Genomic DNA, 22,281 nt, shown 5'->3' on the forward strand with positions numbered 1-22,281 from the left:
TAATTGATAAATTGAAAATGATTAGCAATGGAAAAACAGAATTTATGACACAAGCTTTAACTATATAAGAAGGAACACCATTCATACCAAGAGAAGAAAAGCCTTTAAGTTTCTTTTCTTATACCATGAGCAATATCATCTACAGAAACATCATCAGTGGTAACAATATTAGAAGAATTAAGAAAAGCTGTATTGGAGAAATAAATATCATTTGTAGACGTACTGGTGATGTAACTAGACTGATGCAACACTGATAACCAAGTACTTACACATGCAGAAAATTTATGCAGAATTCACAAAGTATTTTATAATTGCATATATACTTAAAGATTTTTGTTTTTAAAAAAAAAAAGTTATTACCTTTTTTATGAGATGCTTTTGTAAACATTGCATATTTATCTTAAATAGAGTATTAAAACTGCATTTATGTGCATATATAGAGGGAGTACACAACTGCTATGTTATATGTATATATTTTCAAATATAGGTATCTGTTTAGTTTGCAAATAAAAAGGGATCTTGCTCAAGGCATTCTTCAATGCAATGACAATACTGCTGCACTGATGGCTTCGTACATTGTTCAAGGTAAGAAAGAAAAAATTATTATATGTTGAAATATTGGAAGCTGCCTCCCCCCCCCCCCCCACCACTATTTCATGGTGCTCAAACTTTTTGGCCTGCAAGCCATATTTCACCCAAGATTATATTTGTGGGTCAAATGAGAGTTTAATTACTTCTCAGGACAAAATATATTTAGTTTTCATATATTTTTCATTAATACAGCAGTCAATTTGCAATAAATCAGACTCTGATTCCTCAAATATCTGTAAATCGTAAGTTTTCACTTGCCCCAGAACTTTTTCCGTACTTTAGTGTTAAAATTTTCCCTGAAGTCTAAGTTTTATTCTTTAACCCCTTAGCTGGACAATTTTTTTAACATAAACGTTCACAAAAGTAATTTTTTTTAATACTAAGCCAACGTTTTTGGGAGTGAGAGAAATATAAAACATAGCATTTGGCAATAGAATTTAGCATTAAGCAATAGAATTTGGCATTAAGCAATAGAATTTGGCATTAAGCAATATAATTTGGCATTAAGCAATAGAATTTGGCTATAGCATGAAAAAAAAAATTGTCTGCTTGCAAAAAAAGTGAATGACTTTCTCACAAAAAAACAAAAAATAGACAGTCAAAATTTTTACATTTTTTTGACAGAAAATAATCTTGCATATTATTTAATTTGTTTCATTTATACGATTATCATTTATGCTTCCATTTCCATAATATACTATGAACGTCTAATTTGTTTCTAAATCTTATTTAATAATTAAATATGATTAAATTAAATAACTTATCTCTTCAAATTTCTTCATCTAAAGTAGTGTGGCGTATTTTACTAATGCGATATTCGTAAATAGGAGGAGGGTCTACAGGTGCTACATTCGTATATATAGCTGACACCACAAGGGCATATGCAGGTTGAAACTGCATCAAATATTCATTAATTACTAATAACAGACTCTGTGATCTCAAATTATAAATTCAGAAGGGGAGGGGGATGGCTCATGTGGCCTGCGCCCTCTAGGCTCCAGTGTCTATGAGGTGCTGTATTTAAATAAACTTTCAATTATACATAGAAATTTAACAAAAAATCAAATTTTGAGTTTTTTTTAATTGTACTATTGTTATGTTCTAAGGGTGGTACCCCCATGGCAAAGCTAAACATTCATCACTACTAACAAGCTTCAAGTCAATGTTGGTATGTCTGTACGCATATAAACATTTTTTGGCCAAGTTGCAGTCACAAACCTATGCACATAAAAGCGAATTTCACTATTATCTAATTTGATCATTTTGATCATTGTTAGTTTGGGTAATCTTCATTCTATTGTAATGAAATACTCATAATTTTTTCAAGTTTCCAGATTGATTTAAAATTGGGCTGTATAAAGGAATATATTGCTTCTTCTCTATCTTTATTTTTAGCTGAATGTGGAGATTTTGTTTCAGAAGATTATCCCGATCATACCTATGTATCTTCCTTTAAGTTTGTTCCTCATCAAGATGCTGATTTTCAGCATAAAATCATGGAAAATCATAAAAAACATGTGTAAGTGCTATTAAAAATATCTATTAAATCTATTATTCCCTTTGGCAGTAAGCTAATTGAATAATAACCTGATTCCTCATTTATTGCTATGCGTCGACCCTCAGTATTCACGGTCTTCTTCCTGTTTATGAGAAAACACTGTTCCTGTGTTTTTTCTGTTATCGGAACAAAATATGAATTGTACATGATAACCTTGGCTCTCCAGGCTTTTCTAGTACTTCTGAAAAATTTCCTTGATGACAAAAGAAAAAGCTTTACGAGAAAAATTTCACATCATTAAGGGTCAATGAATCTGCCACGCAGGATGTCCTTTACGTATCACACATGTGATATAGTTGCTTGATCAGGATATCATGCAATCATTTAAGACTTGTTACATGTTACTTAATTATGATGATTGTGCATTCCATCAAAGAATATTAAGTGTCTCAAGTTATAAATGAAGTACACCATCGCTAATGTCATTCGTATCACTGCTGTAGCTGTGGGAGCTATAAACATGGAAACAGTCAATTTGTGTTGGAAAAGCTCTTCAATTTATGCCCAAGAACACTTCCATTTATACCATACCAATCGAAAAGATTAAAAGACATTTTCACATTAGGTTGATGAAGGATGGATTAATGATATCTACATTGGAGAAATCCAGTTGTTATTTAAATAGCAGTATAGCGTTCTCTGAGGCGGAATGAATTGAGATTACTTACCAAAGTCACATCCTCATGAAGACTTACCAAAGTCATATCCTCATGAAGAAGATGAAGTGGGAGACAAGTTCACTATGAGCAACACAGCGGATAGGCTTTGCAAGTTTGAATTGTCATTGAATTATTACATTGACCCTAGTAATAACACATGGTAATACTGATTCTCCACATATAGAAAACTTGGTAGATGGAACATTGCCAATAAACTCTAACGTATTTAATTAAATGAAGAAATTACAATAAACATTACTGGAATCATTACAAAGAATCACCCCTTCCCCCACCCTAATGTTTCTTTGTATGTCAGGTGCACCCTACTCTTTTAATTATCTGCCTACAAAAAAGTTTTATAGTTTTGGTTGTTCTCAAATTTTCTGTATTCACGTAGACTATCAGAACATAACCCCTGCGAGTACCAAAGGCAGGCTGTAGTTATATATCTTTTGTTTGCTTAGAACTGTTTAGACACGCCAACTTCCTGTCTTGTTCATTGAGTTTTATTTTTGTAACTGTAGGGGTCAGTCACCTGCAGAGGCAGATCTAAATCTATTAGAAACTGCTCGTAGGTGTGAGTTGTATGGTATCAAAATGACTCCCGCAAAAGTAAGTAGAACTGTTATATAAAAACTAGTTTTTGAATGATGGAATTTTTTTGCATAACAATTGCTGAATATGCTTTCTATATACCTAATTCTATTACATTATTCTTAAAGGGAAATTGCTATTTAAAAACATATTGCTCTTTTTTTGCTGTTATTATCTTACTGAGCGATTTCAATTTATTCAGTCAATGTGTAGAAGTGATTAGAAAATGAATCGTCTGTGCCAAAGCATTGCCATCAGATTTGTTTATGTTAGCGTCTTTCTCAATTAGCATTGTTGGATGATCATGCAGAAAAGTAATTTAAAAAATAAAATAGAGGATGTCGTGTTTGTTTTTCTCCTGTACGTTTTGAAACATATATATAAAGTTCTAATGCAAATTATTTTCATTATTGTACAGGATAGTGAAGGTGTGCCTCTTAATATAGCTGTCGCTCACATGGGAATATTGGTCTTCCAAAATTATACCAAAATCAATACTTTCTCATGGGCTAAAATCAGAAAAATTAGTTTTAAGAGAAAGCGTTTCCTAATAAAGCTCCACCCCGAAGGGTTTGTAAGTATTGTATCAATGTTCTAAGAGTTATCTTTTTTTTTCTTGTTTTGATTTGATGAAAATTGAACCATTTTTGCTCTAGGTTAGTTTTCAGTTGCATTTTTTTTTACTGGCTTGATTTTATCTTTTCGATTTTCTCATCAGAGTAGATGGGCTTTTCGTTAAAAAAAAAAATTGTACAAAGCAGAAATATCATTTTAAATGCATGTCTATGTTTGTTTGTTTTATATAGAGGGTGCTCTCTTCTTCCATTATAACCTGTAACCATACTTCATTTGACACGAGTGTGACATAGTTTGGTTTCTTTTCTCATTATGTCTTTTAAAAAAATGAATAAATTTATGGATGTTATATTAAAAAATATATTTACCACTAAACAGGAGGCAAATTCAAAGGAAATTTTCCGACAAAAAAAGAGCCACGTGGTATGGTTATAATGGAAGAGTACCCTTAATCCTTATTGAGTTTTATTGATACAGAAAAAAAACCCCCAGAAATTACCTTTTCAATTCAAAACAATGATTTTAATATACAGTCGATTACACTTATAACATATCCTGCATATAACATACACCGTAGATATTGGTCATATGGTTATGTAATCCCTGATTTTTGACTCATTCATTTCAATATGTTATGTCTATTATTACATAGCTGTCTTTTAAAACATACCTGTGGATATAACATACCAAAAAAACTATCTTAACCTAGACAATAATTCAGATATACAGTGAAATCTGTCTTTAATGGAATCGCAGGGGACTGAGATTTTTCCATTGAACACAGGTTTCCTCTTAATAAAGGTTCAATTGACATAATGTGTAAAATTATGTAATGATCTCGAAAAAATTTAAGTAAAATACATATAAATTAATTGAAAATAAAGTAAATAATTTTTTTTAAATAAAGTAATTACTAATTATTGAGTAATAATTATTAAAAATTTATCACTGGATATGATACATTATTCATTAAAAATACGTACATACTGTTTTTACTTCACAACATTACACAATGTACAGCACATTACATACAACTATTTGTACTGTGTCAAAAATGGTGAGTAAAAAATTAAAAACATTAATGTAAATAAATTTTTATTTTTCCCAGTGGTCAATAAGTTTTCTATATGCAGTTCACACCCTTTGCTGCCTGACTTTCAGCAAAGTTTTGTTTCAGAAATCATATTAAAAATGCCGAGTCATTATGCTATAACGCAAAATTTCTGCAGCTCTTTCAAGGTTTTGACAGCATCTGTATGAAACTTCAACCTACACTGTTTTTACTCCTGAAAGTGACAAAACATTCATCCTCTTCTTTTTGACTTTCTCTAAAATTATTTATGAGTGTGTCTATATTAGTCTTGTTAGTTGTCACCTATGCTTATGTAATCCTTAGCACTGAGATGCAAATTGCATGCAATTTTTTAAGTCTCCTACATATATCATTTGGAAATTCAATCTTTGCATTGATTTCCCCTGTAAAACTGCTCGCTTTCCCGAAAGATTTTAAAACAATATCAACAAGCCTTACTACATATGGCTTATTAAAATCACATCATCAAGTACGGAAACAGTTTTTGTTAATGTAGAGGTTAATGCTGCAGAACTCACATTCACAAGCAGAGATTGTGTAAAAAAAGTTTCGATTGTATTAAAAAAGCAGCAAGATAGTATAAAAGTAGCAAAAAGTAGCAGAGATTGTATAAAAAAGGGGCATGGGCTGTAATTTTCATTTAAAGCTGTCAGCATTTATACAATTAATTTATAAAATGGCAACTGATGTTCATATATTTTGTTCATCAATCAGCATGCTCACAGTCTTTCAACTGGTAAAAATTTGATGCTTATAGAACAGAAAATTTGTTTTTCCCGATCACAACATGTGTTTCTTTATCACTGCCATCTACTAGATCATAGTTTCTCTTGAAAATAGAAATTTGAATTTGATCAACTGAAAGAAACTGATCAAGAACTGAAGAAAGGGGTTTTTGTCTTACATTTGCCTTCCTATACAAAAAGGCCATTGAAAAAAATCAGCTCCACGTGTTCATGGATTACGACATTAAGTACAAAAATATTTGTTACAGGGAGGGGGAAAGAGAATGCTTCTAGCCTCCTACAGTCTTGCAGCCTGGTAACGATAACTTTAGTTGAACCTTGTGTTCAAAATATACAGAAAAAACGTTCAGAAAAAAAAAAAAACACATGCAAAGTTCCAATAACCATAAAGAAATTTTTTCCCATGCTATGATATGAGTTCATTCCGTTCTTTTGCAAAAGTGATAACAATACCTGAATGGTAACATTATCCATTATTCTAATAAGCAACTTTGACTGTATTAGCCTAAACCCAAATAATATCAATGAAATCAATTAAATTGAGCAAAAATTTATGCATGTGCAGTATGCAAAGGTTTCGACAGCTGTCCGATGCAAAGATAAATCCAGGAAAAAAAATTTAACTACCCTTTGTAGTAATAGCAGATGGTGACATCATCTGAGAATGTTCATTATAATCATGCACTCTAATAAATTTTAGGAATTCCTCAGAAGATACCAACCAAAAATTATTTCCATGTTGTATTAGATTCAATGACACTGCATAAGCTTATTTTGCCTGCAACAATCTCAATAATGCACTTTATTTTGCATGTATATAACTGATATATAAGCTATTTTCAGGCCTTCACTTATACATACATGTTAATCATAACATGCACTTCTCAAATTATCAAAGAAGTATGCTGTAAGCAAACTCCACTGTATTTATGACCGATTCCTTCTCTTCTTACGAGAAGGAATCGGTCATAAATACAGTGGAGTTTGCTTACAGCATACTTCTTTGATAATTCTAACTTTTAAGGTTACTGTTATTTTCTTGTCAGTGGTCAAAGGTATATCACTTCCATTAACAATACGTTTGAAACAATCCTGAACAAGATTTTAATAAATTATGATATTTCACCTTGTATTTAAAAAAAAATGTTGCTACACAAGATATAACTTATTGTAGCAAACTAATTGATGTTGTAATTAGAGGAGTTAGATGATATATTCAAGGCAATTTTAAACATGATATAAAAATTATGGTTAAAATTTTTTTTGTCGTCGAAAATAAAAGCAAGCTTTTGCCATGTTTAAATCTGTTTTGAATGAAATGAATATTATGTACAGTGAATGATTGAAAAAAAATTTTTTTTCCTGCCAGGGATATTACAAAGAAATCGTTGAGTTTATTTTTGAGAGTCGAAATGAATGCAAGAATTTTTGGAAAAAATGTATTGAGAATCATGCATTTTTTCGATGCACAGATGTGAAACCAGTGCCAAGACAAAAAACGAGGATCTTCAGTAGAGGCTCTTCATTCAGGTACTTATAAGCTGTGTTTTTTTTTTTTTAATTGTATGAGATAGAATATTGCTTAAGGAAAGTTTTTTCCATGTATGTTTATATAAAGCAGTTCTTCAAATTTTGCAATATCATAGTAGTTTTGAAGTTTAATTTTTCTCTCTTTGTTCTATTTTTTGGTTTTTACAGGTATAGTGGAAGAACACAGAAACAAATGGTAGAATATGTTCGAGAAAATTATGTTAAACGACAGCCTTTTCAGAGGTCAGTTTACTGTCTATTATGTCATTCTTTTTTGGTTTCTGTAGATTTGTAAAAAAATCAATCAAATGAGAATGGCAAGAACAACATAAGTAACTCATACATACAGTATTACAGTAGACTCTTGCTAATCTGGCAGATATCAGACCAGGGTGTGCCAAATTAGTGTATGTTAATTGAAAAAGCCCATTTATAAATGTTAACTTCTGTAAGCAGACGTGTAGTGACATGTCTTTCTCTTCTATGCTCGAAGAAAACACACCTGAATATTCTGGATTAGTGAAAACGTCGGACTATTGCATGGCCAGATAATCAGGAGTCTACTGTATAACATTAAAGAAAACTTGTGGAAAAATTACTGGCAGTTCACGATTTGCCATTTGATCAAAATTTGGGAATCTGACTTCATGCATTGGTGTGGTTACTGTGCTAAATGACTTCCCTTGCGGTCTGAAAACATTAAAGAATATTTAGTGATGAGGTTTCACTTAACTAGATGCTTTGTTACTTGGGTATCATGGGTAACGACACACATTGTGAATTTGTTTTTTGTTTTTTTTTCTGTGTGAAAGTGCAATTTATCTCCATTCATTACTTTTATGTTACATCTTGAAAAATAGTTTATAGTTAATTTTTAAATTCATTCTTATGGCTTGGGGAAAAAGCTTTCTATTAAATATACAAATTATTTTATTCTATTTTGCAACTATAGGTCCAGCAGCCTGCGTGTTCAAAACACTAGCCGTAGAGGTTTGGGACTGGTTGGTACTTCCCTATCTGCACAACCCCTGCTTCCTGTTAGCAGCAGCCAGTCTTGTGGCTCAGTGAATTTATCTCACAGTAATGATGCTCTGTGTTCACCTGCACCAAAACCACTGTCAGAATCTCAGCCGTCATCTCCATCTCCTCGAATGGTCCTGGAACCAATCCGAATGGTTGCAAATGGGAGTGTCTGCATGGAAAGCCGAGAAATTCGGACAGACAGACGAGACCTTCCTCCAGGTTTGGTATCCAGTGACTTTGCTAGTGCTGATCGTGCTTCTATTTGCAATTCTCAACTTTTAAGAAATGATAGTCATGATAACATAAGCATCGGTAATTTTAGTGATGGCTATTTAACTGATGATAATACTTCACATGATTCTTATTTACTTGATAACAAGCATTCTATTTCTGACAGTATTGTATACAGAAACTGTCACGATGACACTATTCATTCTGATAATAAGTCTGATATTTGTAATCTAAGTTCCAATGCAAAAGCGCCACTAACTGTTGAACAGAGGGAATCTGGTAGTGAGGGTGGGTGCCCAGATATAGATGTTGATAGAGTCGATGAGGGATACATCACAACTACCACAGACCAACCCCATTCTGTTTCGGATGAGGTTCAGATTGAGGAAAAACCCGTCACGGTGAATGGAGACATAACATATGTTCTTCATAAACGTGACATTTCTCAGCAGCAGTCCATTGCTGCATCATCTCCACAAAAACCAAAATCTCCAAAATCAGTTATTCGAGTGGAAGTAGAGCACAGTAAATTACCCCAAGGCAGTCCTACTTTGTTTGCACGAGCGAGTTGTTTTTCTACTTCACCCCGTAAACCTGGCTTGCATTCTTCAGCTAATTTAATGCGTAGTAAAACAGTTGATTTTGTCCATGTTAGCCAGTTACCAGCTGCTGATAGTTTTTCCTCGCAAGACGACTCGATCGAAGACAGCTCAGTGGGAAAAGCAATCAACAGACATCTGGGTAAAAAGAAGGCTGATGTTGCAGAAGCTAGTGAAAATAACAGCAAGAATAATGTGTTAAGTGAAATATCCGATTCGCAGGAACTAGATTCTATCATAACTAATCAAGATGGTAGCTACTATCGCTTTGCGACAGATGACTTAACGGATAGCATCGAGATTATGATATCGAAAAGCAGAGGGAAAAGGAAGCTGTCGAAAAGCATTGTTTTAGAAGAACAAACTGATATTGACCCAAACATGCCAGATTCGCAGACCATCAGCACAGATGAAGGTATAAATAGTGTACGGTATCAAACTCATAAACAGAGGCGTAATTCCCTACAGAGACAAGAAAGTATTCCAGAATCAGGCACATTGCCAAAACATCCTGACATGAAAGAAATTTGGTTAAGTGAAAAAAATAATGTTGAATGTTTGTCAGATTCATCTTCTGGCAGTGGAATATTGTTTTCAGGAAGCAGCAGCAGTCTAGATGACATGTTGCAGTTGAGTGACATGAGATTGTATGACACCCACTTGTCATCTTCTGAAGATGATCCAACAATGGCTGATGATGATGAATTTGACAAGAGCCATGTTGAAGGAGAGGAAATTGAACAGGGTGTCTCAGCAAATTGTCCTTCAGCCAGTGATCACAAAAAATTGACATCTTACTCAATGCCAAACTATGAAGAAACTAGTTCAGTAGATGGAGAATTATATGAAGAGAATAGTTATAATGAAGGTATGGATGTCCTTGAAGACATCACGGAACACACAGAAACTTTCTCTGAAGATGAAACTGCTCAAATGATTGATGATGGAATGTCATGTGCCAGTACTCACTCTGTTGAATCGCTCTGCAGCAGTACCCCAAGTAGAAGAAGTCTGTTGAACATGGACAGTAATGATGTTTCTTCTCATGGTAGCCGAACCTCTATTGTAAAAACACCAGTGCCAGGATCATACAGCCATGAGGGGGGACTGAACTTCTGAAGATTATCACGATCATCTACATTTGTGTAAAGTGAAGTCAAGTCACTTTGTGAACTGTTTATCCCGATTATTGTATTTGACGTATCTATGAAATTAGTGTCTGTATGTTTTTACGTGTATAGTGTATTTTGTGAATCAACAAAGTGATATTTAAATCAACCTCTTCTAGTCATGAAAATAGAGAGGCGTTTTACTACCATTCGAACTATTTTAGTCTTTAAAAAAAAGCTCACATTTTTGTTTCCTAATATAGCCTCTTATAATCTCTTTGTGCTTATATTCTTAGCTGTAATTTATGATTTGAATATATCTACACCTCAAAATATAAAATAGTACAAGCTTGATATAAAATAATAATAAAAAAGATATAAATAAATCACAAATATAAGATAGCACAACCCCAGGCCTATAACCAGGCTGGGGCAACGGGGGCCCCTCGAGCTGTGAATGGAACCCCAAACCTTCCTTATTTCTGATCATAACTCTTTCAAGGGGATTTCGAGAAATTGCCTGCATTAAGGCCCCAAGAAGGCACTCTATGGCCCTGTACAACTGAATCATAATCATGTCTTCAGATTTCTTAGAGTCTGAGTTAATGAAAAGTAGTAATTCATTCGATAAGTCTACATTAAATATCTTTTTCGACCATCGGGTTTATCATAACCTTATTTATTTACAATACTCTGCAGAATATCTTGATGTTCTTTTTAATTAAAGTTGACATTTGTTTAAATTAAAATATGTAATTTAATTGTAAACTCTCTAATTTGTATAGTATTTTCGTAATTGACTGGGGACATATAAATTATGTTATGTATACATACATTCCTTATAAAATCTACCTTGATTGTTATTTTGTGTTAACAAACTTTTTTTAAACAAAACTATTGGCTTTCGCTGAAATTGAACAATGATGTTATTTTACTAGTCAATGCCAAATTTGATATGTGAAAACCGTAAAGAATGATGTTACACTTGATCCGGCTGCTTGCATGCATCACATGAGTAGTGAAACGCCTCTCCTCCTACAAATGTGTGATAAAAATATGATGAAATCTCACTCTTTACAGATGGTCAAGTATACGAACATATGAAATAATTATTCTGAATATTTCTCTAAATCACAATGAACATAGTAATTTATTTCTAGTCATTCATGGTGTTTGAAAAAGTCATTTTTTATGTCTTCACTGAGTGAAGATTTGCCTTTAAATATTTTTTAATTGCTACAATATTTATTTTACTGTGCTTTTTTTTGGTGCTTAATGATCAATTTTTTTAAACAAATATGTAAATTGAAATTAACATTAGTAGTATGAAAGGTTATATTTATGTAAATTATGATTTTATTTCATTGACATTATGAGCAACTTCACGAACTTGAATAATGATCTCTTTTTGGACCAGAATCACTGAAGCACATGTTTATCACAGGCCTCAATTTTTTTTAAAATTGATCTCATGATCAATACAATCACTATCAAAAGCTATTGAGTCGTGTACGAAAACATGTGACAAGAACATTCATATTAAATTAAAGAATTTTTTTGTTAACGTTCACTTGAGAGGAACTTGAAGGAACAATATTATATAAAGATAAATTAGTTTTTAAGCCAATGGTTATAACCCATGCTTCAAAGATTTAGATGGTGCTTTAAAAATTTAAAACATCTCCATTGAAATGGAAAATTATAATCAACCAGCTGTTGAAACCTTTGTATAAATTAAAATAACTTAGAATAAATAGTTTAGTTTATTGGAACAAATTAATTAATATGTAATATTTCAATATAAATTAATTTAGAATTTTTTTAAATGTGGATTTGTAGATAAACATACGATATGAACATTCATACTTTTGAAAATCTCTTGTTAACTTCATAAAGTATTTTTGTTTTTAAATTTGGTGAAAAAGGTATACATTGAACACATTTGAAAGATGAACTATAGTGTGCTTATGAGTTTTTTTTATATGATTTATATCAAGTGCTGTGGATATCGGTTTCAATTTACTTTTCAATTTCTTTTAAAATGCAATTATAGTAATTTGAGCATGTATTTGATAACTTTTGAGTTTGCATGCCATGCCATTTAACACAGCTGTTTGAATTTTTTCATGGGCTTACTGTACTAATGTTCCATAAATTATTGTGCATGACATTTTTGACATGTTCATTATTGCCCTTTTTTATTTATTTCTATTGTCTCTAAGCTGTTTGCCTTGCATCTTGATACAACCCTCTTGGTTTTTTTCTCCCTAAATGAGTATGCATGTAATTTTTATAAACAAAAATGTTAAAGTATAGTATTTATGATCTTACACACAAGTGGGTAGAACTTTTAAAATAGTGGCTGTCAATATTCTGAATGAAGATATTTAATTTCAGTATTTGTGAAATCATCGAGGCATTCTCAAACTAATCTATCAAATCGGCACTCATTTTGAAAATTTTAATGTTACACGGAAAAAATAATTCACAAACAGCCCCCTAAATTTGTATTTCTGTCTGATACATGACAAATTTTTTTTTTTTGCTTTCTAAATCATTGAAAGATCATGCAGCTGAGTTCAAGTTTCTTACCCTTTCTTTCTTATGCGTATAGGCCTAGTATGAAAAAACATATTTTCCCCCAATAATAATTATTCAGTCACATTTTGGTATTATGCTTGCATCAAACTCTGATATGAAGAAGTTTTGGAAACTACTTTAAGATATAAAAGAGTAGACAGCTTCAATATTTTTTGAATGAATAAAAACATTTTTGCACAGAAGATTTAAATACATACAACTTTCTTTTTTTAAACCCCAATATGATTCTGATAATATGATATGAACCTGAATATTTTTAATTCTCATTCTAATTATATTTTTTATGAATTTTATCACAATTTCACTATTTTGCACTCTTTGGTTTTGCAATTTTGCTTTGACTCTTATGTGATCTCCCAGTATTTTTATTGAAAGTAGAAGTTTATAAAATTTATTAAAGTGTACATTCATGTATTTTAATTTCCTAATATGGATTTATAAACACACTATACACAAATATATAGTTTTAAGTTCTGCATGATTTCACTCTTGTATTAAGAATTACTTTTATGAGCTCAACTCATCATTTGAAGGGTTCAGCCTAATAACGGTCCATGTGGTTTTTTCTAAACGTTAGATATGCAGTAAAAATCATAGCTGAATCGGGGAACCATTTTTTTTTCTGCAAAAGTAACATAGACCTTTATTTCGTCAAACTCCCATTCCTATGTGGAAAGATAACCAAAGAAAACAGTGAACACAATGGCATTATAGACATTGTTATAATTATAGAACTCGCAATGTAAAGCAATGTGTAAAGTGGTATAGTAAAATATATGTTGGTTTCTGCAGGAAGTTTTGTAAGATTTATGGAAATTTATACAGTAAAAAATGTAATGGACCATTATTTGGCCGAACCCTGCATTTGTTTATACGCCGCACACTCCACACTGTAACAATTCGCAAAGTATTAATTAATATTGATAAATAGACATAAGATAGATGATTCACAATGGAATCTAGCCTTGTGATTAGAGGCCTACACTATAGTATAATAGATTAGTAAAAAAAAACTATAGGTCTAATTTATTTTATAATATGAGAGAATTCTCGAAGCCTTCAAACATTTGATTTTTTTAATAAAAATTAAATATAGACTTTGATGTCAGAATTTGACTCTGAATTAATGTTAAATTAATACTTTGAACAGATTAAAAAAATTTTTGTTGGTTTTAATTCAGCATTTTCAAACCGGTGAATAAATTTTTTTAATGAATATTTTGCAGTGACACTTTAGTTACGAATGCATTTCTTTCATTTTCATGTTGAGAAAAAGAGCCGGAAGTTTATCTGCTGAATGTGTTTATATTGTTTTTCCTGAGCCAGCTGTTGTAATATATTTTTCAACATTTTGTTAACAAAGTAAATTTTGTGATTTAGACAATATATGGAAGCAGTCAGCTTTCATGCCACTTCTTTGAAATCAAGGTACAAGAACAAAAGAAAAAACTTTCCTTTTATAATGTTTTTTTTTCTAAATTGCACAAGAGAATTCCCTCTATTTTCTCGCCAATCTGCTCAAACTACTGCCATGATCACCCCTGACCTTTCAGAATGGATCACACCTTTTATGAATTCTTAAGTGTTGCTAATAAGAAGTGCTTTTCTAGAACTTATAAGTATTTAAGTGTGGGCTTATGACTAATTTTGATGAATCTGAAGGTCCTCCCATATTTTATGATGAATTTTAAAGTGTTTGAAACCTATAGATTTGCTGCATATTTTTCTAATACTAATTGATATTTGCAAATAATGATCTTGCATTAATTGACTTTTTCTATCAACTGGGCTTTTTCACTACCAGCATTTCCTCTGTCTGCATGCAATCGGATCACACTGTTGTAGTATAGGCCTACATTTATGCATATTTTCTCTCTCATGCAATCAGTATTAAATGCTCGCATACCAAATTTGTTCTATGCATTGATTAACCATCAACATGATTCTAGCATGTATTTGAAAGGTCACACTAAGTTAGAACATGTTTTCCCTCGTAATAGTAATGTTGATCTTATAGATTTAATAGTTGTTAAGGTGCAAATTGTGTTATCACTAGATTTTTGCCTTGTCTGTATCCCATAATTTACAGTATTAGATGTCTTTTTCTTTTTCTGTACTTTGCTGTAATGTCTTGAAGAATATTTCAGCTGGTTATAATTTTTTCCCTTGCACATAATTAGTTTTTGTATCTCATGCTAGCATTGGGGGGGGGGGGGAGAGTGTAAAAACTATGATTCTGCACACAAAATATGTGCTGCATAAAAACAGATGAACAAGATAAAATTTATTGCAAATAATCTTTAGTTTCTTATAATGGCATAGGTTTAAACCTCATAACTTAGGATTTATGTCAGAGTTTTGATGAATTGGGCAGCACAAATTTTGTTGCACAAGGATCATTCGATAAGTAAGTAAAAAATGATGTGGTCAGATTATTTTATTTTTTGGAAAAATGTTTTATTTTTCAAAAATGCAGTCTCCTTCAAGTTTATCAATGATGTTAAAATTTTTTTATCCCGTCAGAAAATCACATTTTCTTTAACACTTCAAAAAAGTCATTTGCACCTGCCGTAGTCTCTTCATTTGATGAACAATTTTTCCAGCAAGCTTTCTTTTTTTCCAACACTTTCTATATTGGGGGCAAGAAAAGGTCATGTGGGATCAAATCCATGGAATTTAGTAGATAAGAGATTTGTGCCAAGCTTGATTCTTAAAATTTAGCTTTTGCAATGGTATCTCTAAGATAGGGCACTGGCTTGATGAGTTATGACTTTTTTGTGCATCAGTCTTGGCCATTTCATCTGCAGCTCCTGAAAATATAGCACAATGTTCGCTGATTCCTTTGGCCAAATTTAAGGTCCTTCTAGAGGTATCTATATAGACAATGCCTTGACAATCCCCCCCCCCCCCAAAAAAAGAAAAAAAATATGGCCATCACTTTTTTAGTAGACAAAACAGCTTTTGCTTTTCTGTGTGGTTTCACCACCCTCCATCATCGGGAGAGATGCCCATAACATCAGTTATCTCAAGGAACGTCCATCTTCCATGACGATGCCATAGACCTTTTCAATAATTTCCAGGGTGGTGGCCTAAACCAGATGTCCAGGATGCTCTTTTTCTTTGGTGGACGTGTGGTCCATTTGAATTTTTTAATCCAAAAATAAATGATCTTTAATGATGGTGCAGAGTCCCCATGAACTCATTCCAATTGAGCTTTGATGTGGGCAGCTTGCATTTATTTTAGATAAAAAATGGTTTTTTTTTCACTGCTAGACACTTATACTTTCCAGAATAACTGCTGCAACCCAAACTCTTAGAACCATGCCAAAAATAAACCACAAAGCTCTTTGTGCTCTAACATGTGACAGATTTTGAAGAGTGAAGCTTATAGGTGTAATAATTTAAGTGATCATGTTACAATATCATAGAGAAATTTACCTTACTTATCATACAACCTACGCATGTAAATATGAAACATACATCTCTGTTCAAAACACAAGTGTTTTATTTCAATTTTTTTTCAGTTTGTAATTTTGTGCGTTCAGCATTTTTTTTTTGAAAAAAAGTAGCCTACTTGTTCTTATCCGAACGTTTATGTACGCTGCATAATTGTGCATTTTACAAATATTGAGAAGAGAATGCTTTCAGTGGCTTATTTAAACTTTGTATTTTTAAGGCTTAAATTTGAAGCCAGTTATTTTCTTCCGCAATAATTATTTTTGTACATAATTGTCTAATCTCTACTGAATAAAACGTAGGAAATTGAATTATAATACTGGATAAGCTTTCTACCCATTAACTTCTGCTTTACAATTTATTAAATTTTTATTTTAACATTCAAAAAGAATATTGTAATCAACACTAGCTTTTCATGTCCCCATATTAAAAACGAGACTTGGCTGATCTTAGTGACACACAGTTTCTTTGCAAATTTTATGATTGTAATTTATAATATCATAGAAGAAGTTACAGAAAGCTTTAATTTTTTTTAATGAAAGGAATAAACTAAAACATGAGGCATTTCTTCTTTTTCTCTCTTTTTTTTTTTCTTTCAGGTTTAAGCTTCTACCTGGCTGTCTCTTCTCCTAATCTCTTCTGAACATTACAAAATCAAAATTTCTCAACCGCTTAGTGTGACCTCACATTGAAAATAAATAAGCAAAATTGTAACTTTTTCCTTATTTTTGCATTTGCAGTGTATTGAAGATTTTGGTGGTAATTGCAGTTTGGGTTTGAATAGGTATTTCTAGCCAGAAGTCTGTCTACGTCATTGTATTATATTGAGTTTATTTTTGACATTTTAATTTCATTTGGCCTTAGTTTATAAATATAAAAAATTTTTTTGTTAATTTCAAATCACGTTTAAAAAGAAATATAATAAACATATATTGGGGTTAATCGAGAAGCTATCCATACTTAGATAAGACAACCATAAATGTTTTTTATGGGTGGTGTATTATTTTTTATCATAAATATATAGTTTTTATTTTTCGTAACTGCATTTTAATTGGGTTGCAGTATTTTAGAAATATGACATCCATATTTGCTATGGGCATTTTTTTCTCAGCCACCTCATTGGGCATTTTGCCTGTTGTCGGCTTATATGTATATTTATAATAATTTTAATGAGAAACTCAATTTTTTCTGAACCTTAAGAGTTGAAAAGTTTTCCCATGTCTCAGCTATATGCATCTTCTGGTTCAAAATAGGTATGAAATATACAGATTATCATCATTCCGTCTGAAAGAACATTGTACCAATATTTTTGTTCTCAATACATAATAATCATAATTTTTTATCAATAACAATCGTTACAAGGTGGGAGAATCAAATTATCTTAATCTATTTTTTTCAGATAACATATATCACTCAATTTATCAATAGCCATGTTGTTAAGTGATATGTTGATGATCTCACTTGCTGAGTAAAAAGCTTCTGTACTTGGAACTTTACTTTTCACATTGCTTGACTCCTAAGCAAAAAAAAAGTTATTCATTCTTGTCTTAAAGATTTTTCTAGACATTTCTGCTCCTCTGCAACATTTTTTCTTTTCTTCATTCATTGCATCAAAATTCTATTTGCTGTGGAATAAGTATTTACTTAAATTTAATTTTTATTTTGTTGCTTTAAACATGAAAAAATTAATTGTTCTTGGAGGACTTTAATGTTCAGGGCAATTGAGAAAGTCTCTCATTCAATTCCCTTCATTAAAATTTATTGTCAAACCTTGTTGTATTTTGCTTTTTGATTTTGTTTATAATATCAGCCAAATATTTCTTTTAAAAGTGAATTGCAATTACCACCAAAAACACAACAGCAAAAGAAAAAACTTATTAATTCTTCCTATGTATTAGTACTCGTCTGACATGTTACTAAATGCTGCGAAAACATGTTCTTGTTTTTATGAGAATAATCATAACACACTCGCTCTCAATATAGTTTGGCTATTAATGCTAATGATACTTGATTAGAAGGTAATTAACATATCATAAAGAAAGTACTTGTGATTATTGAATATATTATAGTCACTAGCTCTTGAAGCGACGTTGAGACAATTTTCTTACAATTGCGTATTAATACAAATTATGAATGCTAGATATGCTTAATGATGCTTTTTCTAGTGGAATTTGCTATCCAAAAAGTTTGGCCTTGCTTGCATATTGATATGAATAAGTATATAGAAAAATATAGTAGTTTTGCTAATTTCGTTTCAGCCAAATTGTATTATGAAACATGGACATGTAGTATTCAGAGTGCTATTACATTAGGATGAGGTTCGTAAATGCCGTTATTGATAAATTGATTTTGGACAAGTATTGATTCTCTTATGAGATAATCTCGCAAGCTGAGCTTATTTAATCTATGCTATGTAAATATTGCTCTTATTTATTAATTCTATTCTGAGATGAAATACTTATGATATTTCTTCAGGTTTTTACAATTGTTTCTTTTAATTTTGTTTTCCACTAAGAAGTTACTATTTTTGAAGTAGAAGTATTTTTTCTATTGTTATGTTAAATTATTCATGTCTAAACTAGTTCAAGTGCTGCCTGAAACTTTTTTTTTCTATGAATAATCCACTTTTCCCAAATAAAGTTAGTAAATAGCGTGTTTGTGTATCTTACAATGTATAAAATTAGGAATTTAAAAAAAAAGGCGTAAAGACAGAAGTAGGTATCCACCGTGCAAAGAAATATTATTTGGATTGAAAAACTATCATTAGTTTGAGTTCTTCCAAGATGTTTTCAGTTATATTAGGGAATGACTATTTTGCTGTTTAATTACTATATAGCACAGCTGACAAGTCTACCAAATTTTTACTCCATCTCTCAAATCACACACACACACACACACACACACACACAAAAAAAAAAAAAAAAATTCACTTTTGGAGAGGGAAGACAAAATTTTAGCCAAACAGACAGTGTCAGTTTAGCCATTAGACATCCGAAACTGGCGAGAGGAGTTGTATCTGATTTAACCATAACTCCTGTCAACTCTGTTTGTCCCGTTTTTGGTCCAATCACAATTTTTTTGTTTTGTGTGATTTGATTTGAAAGTAGTAATGGCATTTAGAGAGAAACAATATCACTCTCCACTGTAAATACAAAGGAATATGCTCTAAGGGGAAGAATTTTTGTCCTCTAGCTTAATGGTAGAACACTCACCCAGACTGCAAGAGGTTAAGGGTTTGATTCTCCGCAGAGGCATGTGAATTTTCTTAAACTGCATCCATTCCTGCTTGGTATCTAATCTTTCATATTTTGAAGTAAAGACATGTAATTCAACCTACTGGTTAGGGACTTGCTAATCGGGTGATAGCTTGAATGCTGTCACATTTTCCTTAAGTAGGAAAAATCCCTACAATTTTACTTTATTAATGAAAACTCCCTACATTATTTTACGAGAATCCCTTTTAGTTCCTTTTTGTACAGAATTTGAATCTATGCAAAAAACCTCCCTAATCATTTTTCAGAATTGGCAGCTATGCTATAATTCTCAAAGTGTGTTCTGGCTCTTAGGAGCATTGCCAACCTTAGTCAGGCATGTCGCTGAGAGCTGATTGATGTGTGTCTTTTAGTGCTTTGGAGGATTCTTTACTAGACTATTCTGGAGAGAATGTTACTGACACAAAACAGCAGGTGACAAAAGTTTGAGAACCACTGCTCTATAGACGTCAAATTTGTATTACATAAACATGAAATCAGCCTTAAAAATAAGGAAAATTGTCTTCTATCCCATCTTTGAGAAAATTTTCAGGAAATGCTAACAGTCTATTCTTGAAAAATACTTAGAACTCAAACCCATGACAGCTGTCAATCTAAAGCACATATCTGGAGTCCAACGTCTGTAACAAAATTTTATCCATCTACATATATCTATATTGTTCAGACGTGATATAGTGGAACCTGTATGGAACAGAATATCAAGAGATTGAAATAATTTTCAATTTTAAACAAGTTTCTGTTTTATAAAAGTGCACATCAAAGCTATAATCCTGACAGGACTATTCTTTTGATTCTGTTCAAAACAAGTTCTCTTTTGTTGTCTGACAGGTTTCACTGTATGTACCTAGTGAAATATTCAAAAAATCATTATTCTTTAATTGCAGTAACTAATATTGTCTGACACATTCATTATATTTATCATATGAAAGTAATGATTATTTTATTATTTTTTCAAGCTTATACTGTAAATGTTCAATTAAGATTATTTTGCAGAATTTTTTGAAGTGAAACTTCCTTAGGTGCGGTTGTGAATTTTCAGATCCATGTCAGAAAAAAGTGAAAAGAAGGAACGAAGATAACGTACACTTTCCTTTCCCTTAAGAATGGTTGCCTGAACCATTGGGCAATTTGTGTCGGACAAAAACAGTTACCTTATTTTTTATTACCTACTATGACACTGCTGGAATCATAGAATGCCCCCTTAGAATGCCTTTAGAGATGGTAGATGGGCCATGCACACAGTTTGGTAGAAAAGAAAATTGTGTTAGAGCGGAGTGAGAAGGCATGTGTTCCCATGCTTCAATATCGTGTGACCCGTAAAGGATAGATGTGCGGCATGATCAATCTAGTCATATCAAATCAAACTTAAACACCCTAGAAGTTTCACTTCTATTGCACAAAATTCTCAGTTTTTTCTTTTACCATATCAGATTCTGTTATTGTTTTGTGATATTTTAATTTTGTGAATGTTTATTTTTTAATATATGCACATTTGTATCAACATGTACATTGAAATACACCCTATCAAGTTGAACATCAAATTTTGGAGGAGGGGGGTAATCAACAATACCATGATTGTACTTCAATGAAATTTGATTTTCAAAAGTATAACGTCATGTATATGTACCACCTATAGTAGCTATTTTTATATTAATTTTTTAGTTTTTAAAATTCTTGTGTTATATTTTTAATTGTTTTTTTATACGCTGTGATATATTTACAAATTTAGTTGCTAGAGCATTTATTTATTTATTGTTTCACTATTGAAGTTTTTTTTTTTTTTTTGAAAATCTAGTCAACATTTTGTTTTATAGAGGTATCTTCATAGAATTATATGCACTGAGTTTTAACTCTAAAGCATACACTAAGTTAGTAAGGGATCTTGTTTATTGTGTGATGTCACAACTAAGTTCTTTGGGTGTTGCAGTTGACTAAAATCAAAAGACGAGTCAGAATATATCAAACTCGTGGGATGAAAATGATCACTTCCTTGTTCTTTTCTGTTGGTATTATTGTTTTGATGATGTTGATTGCAAGTTTCATGGTACACAGCCCATTTTCCTATAGTTCTATCATGCAGCTTTCGAGTTTTAGGTAATTAAAATTTCCAAGAAATATAGCAGAAATCCACTTTACTGCTCATGATATTGAGATGGATTTTAGAATTATTTAACTCGCTATAAGAATGTTATACAGTTGATCCTGCTTATAATGTTCCCGTTTAGTGCGACTTTTCGTTGGCTAAATGGGTCTTTTCCCAACTCTTACTAATACTCAAGATTTTCGGTTTTAAGCTTTTTCCAGCTTATAATGTTTTATTCACTGGGGTTTTTTTTAAACATTAGTGGGATCTACTGTATGTACATAATTTTTGATGAAAATTGGTGTCGATGTGTGTGTAGATTCCTACAAACATGATTGAATGAACAAATTTATATGTATAGTGACAGCCTTTATCAAAATACGAAGGTTTTAAATTTTTTATGGTTGGGAAAACTTGTCTTGATCTTTGGTAGATACGAAATGCTTGAATGCAATATTTTGAATATGAAAAGAAAATGAATATATCCAAAAGTTCTTATAAAAATTTTAAATTCATAATTTAATGTACATTTATGGTCTTGTGAATTCATTTATGAAATG

At 31.7% G+C, this 22,281-nt stretch overlaps 1 protein-coding gene across 2 annotated transcripts in view; it reads left to right on the forward strand.

Annotated features, from left to right (window-relative positions):
* The window catches only part of Cdep (Chondrocyte-derived ezrin-like domain containing protein), a 61,124-nt gene that overhangs the window by 11,543 nt on the left and 27,300 nt on the right, over nt 1-22,281 (forward strand). The window contains exons 5-11 of one of the 2 annotated variants that reach the window (XM_089249830.1): nt 488-585; nt 1,987-2,110; nt 3,333-3,420; nt 3,821-3,976; nt 7,187-7,347; nt 7,516-7,590; nt 8,300-8,589. In XM_089249830.1, coding sequence (XP_089105956.1) covers nt 488-585; nt 1,987-2,110; nt 3,333-3,420; nt 3,821-3,976; nt 7,187-7,347; nt 7,516-7,590; nt 8,300-8,589 — 992 coding nt within the window. Of the gene's footprint in view, nt 1-487; nt 586-1,986; nt 2,111-3,332; nt 3,421-3,820; nt 3,977-7,186; nt 7,348-7,515; nt 7,591-8,299; nt 8,683-22,281 lie in introns of both variants that reach the window. The other variant, XM_089249829.1, reaches the window with a different exon arrangement.

This window comes from Pholcus phalangioides, unplaced genomic scaffold (assembly GCF_987345545.1).
Source record: "Pholcus phalangioides strain wild (caught in Gottingen) unplaced genomic scaffold, Ppha-v1.0 ptg000022l_1, whole genome shotgun sequence".
Taxonomy (NCBI): Eukaryota; Metazoa; Arthropoda; class Arachnida; order Araneae; family Pholcidae; genus Pholcus; species Pholcus phalangioides.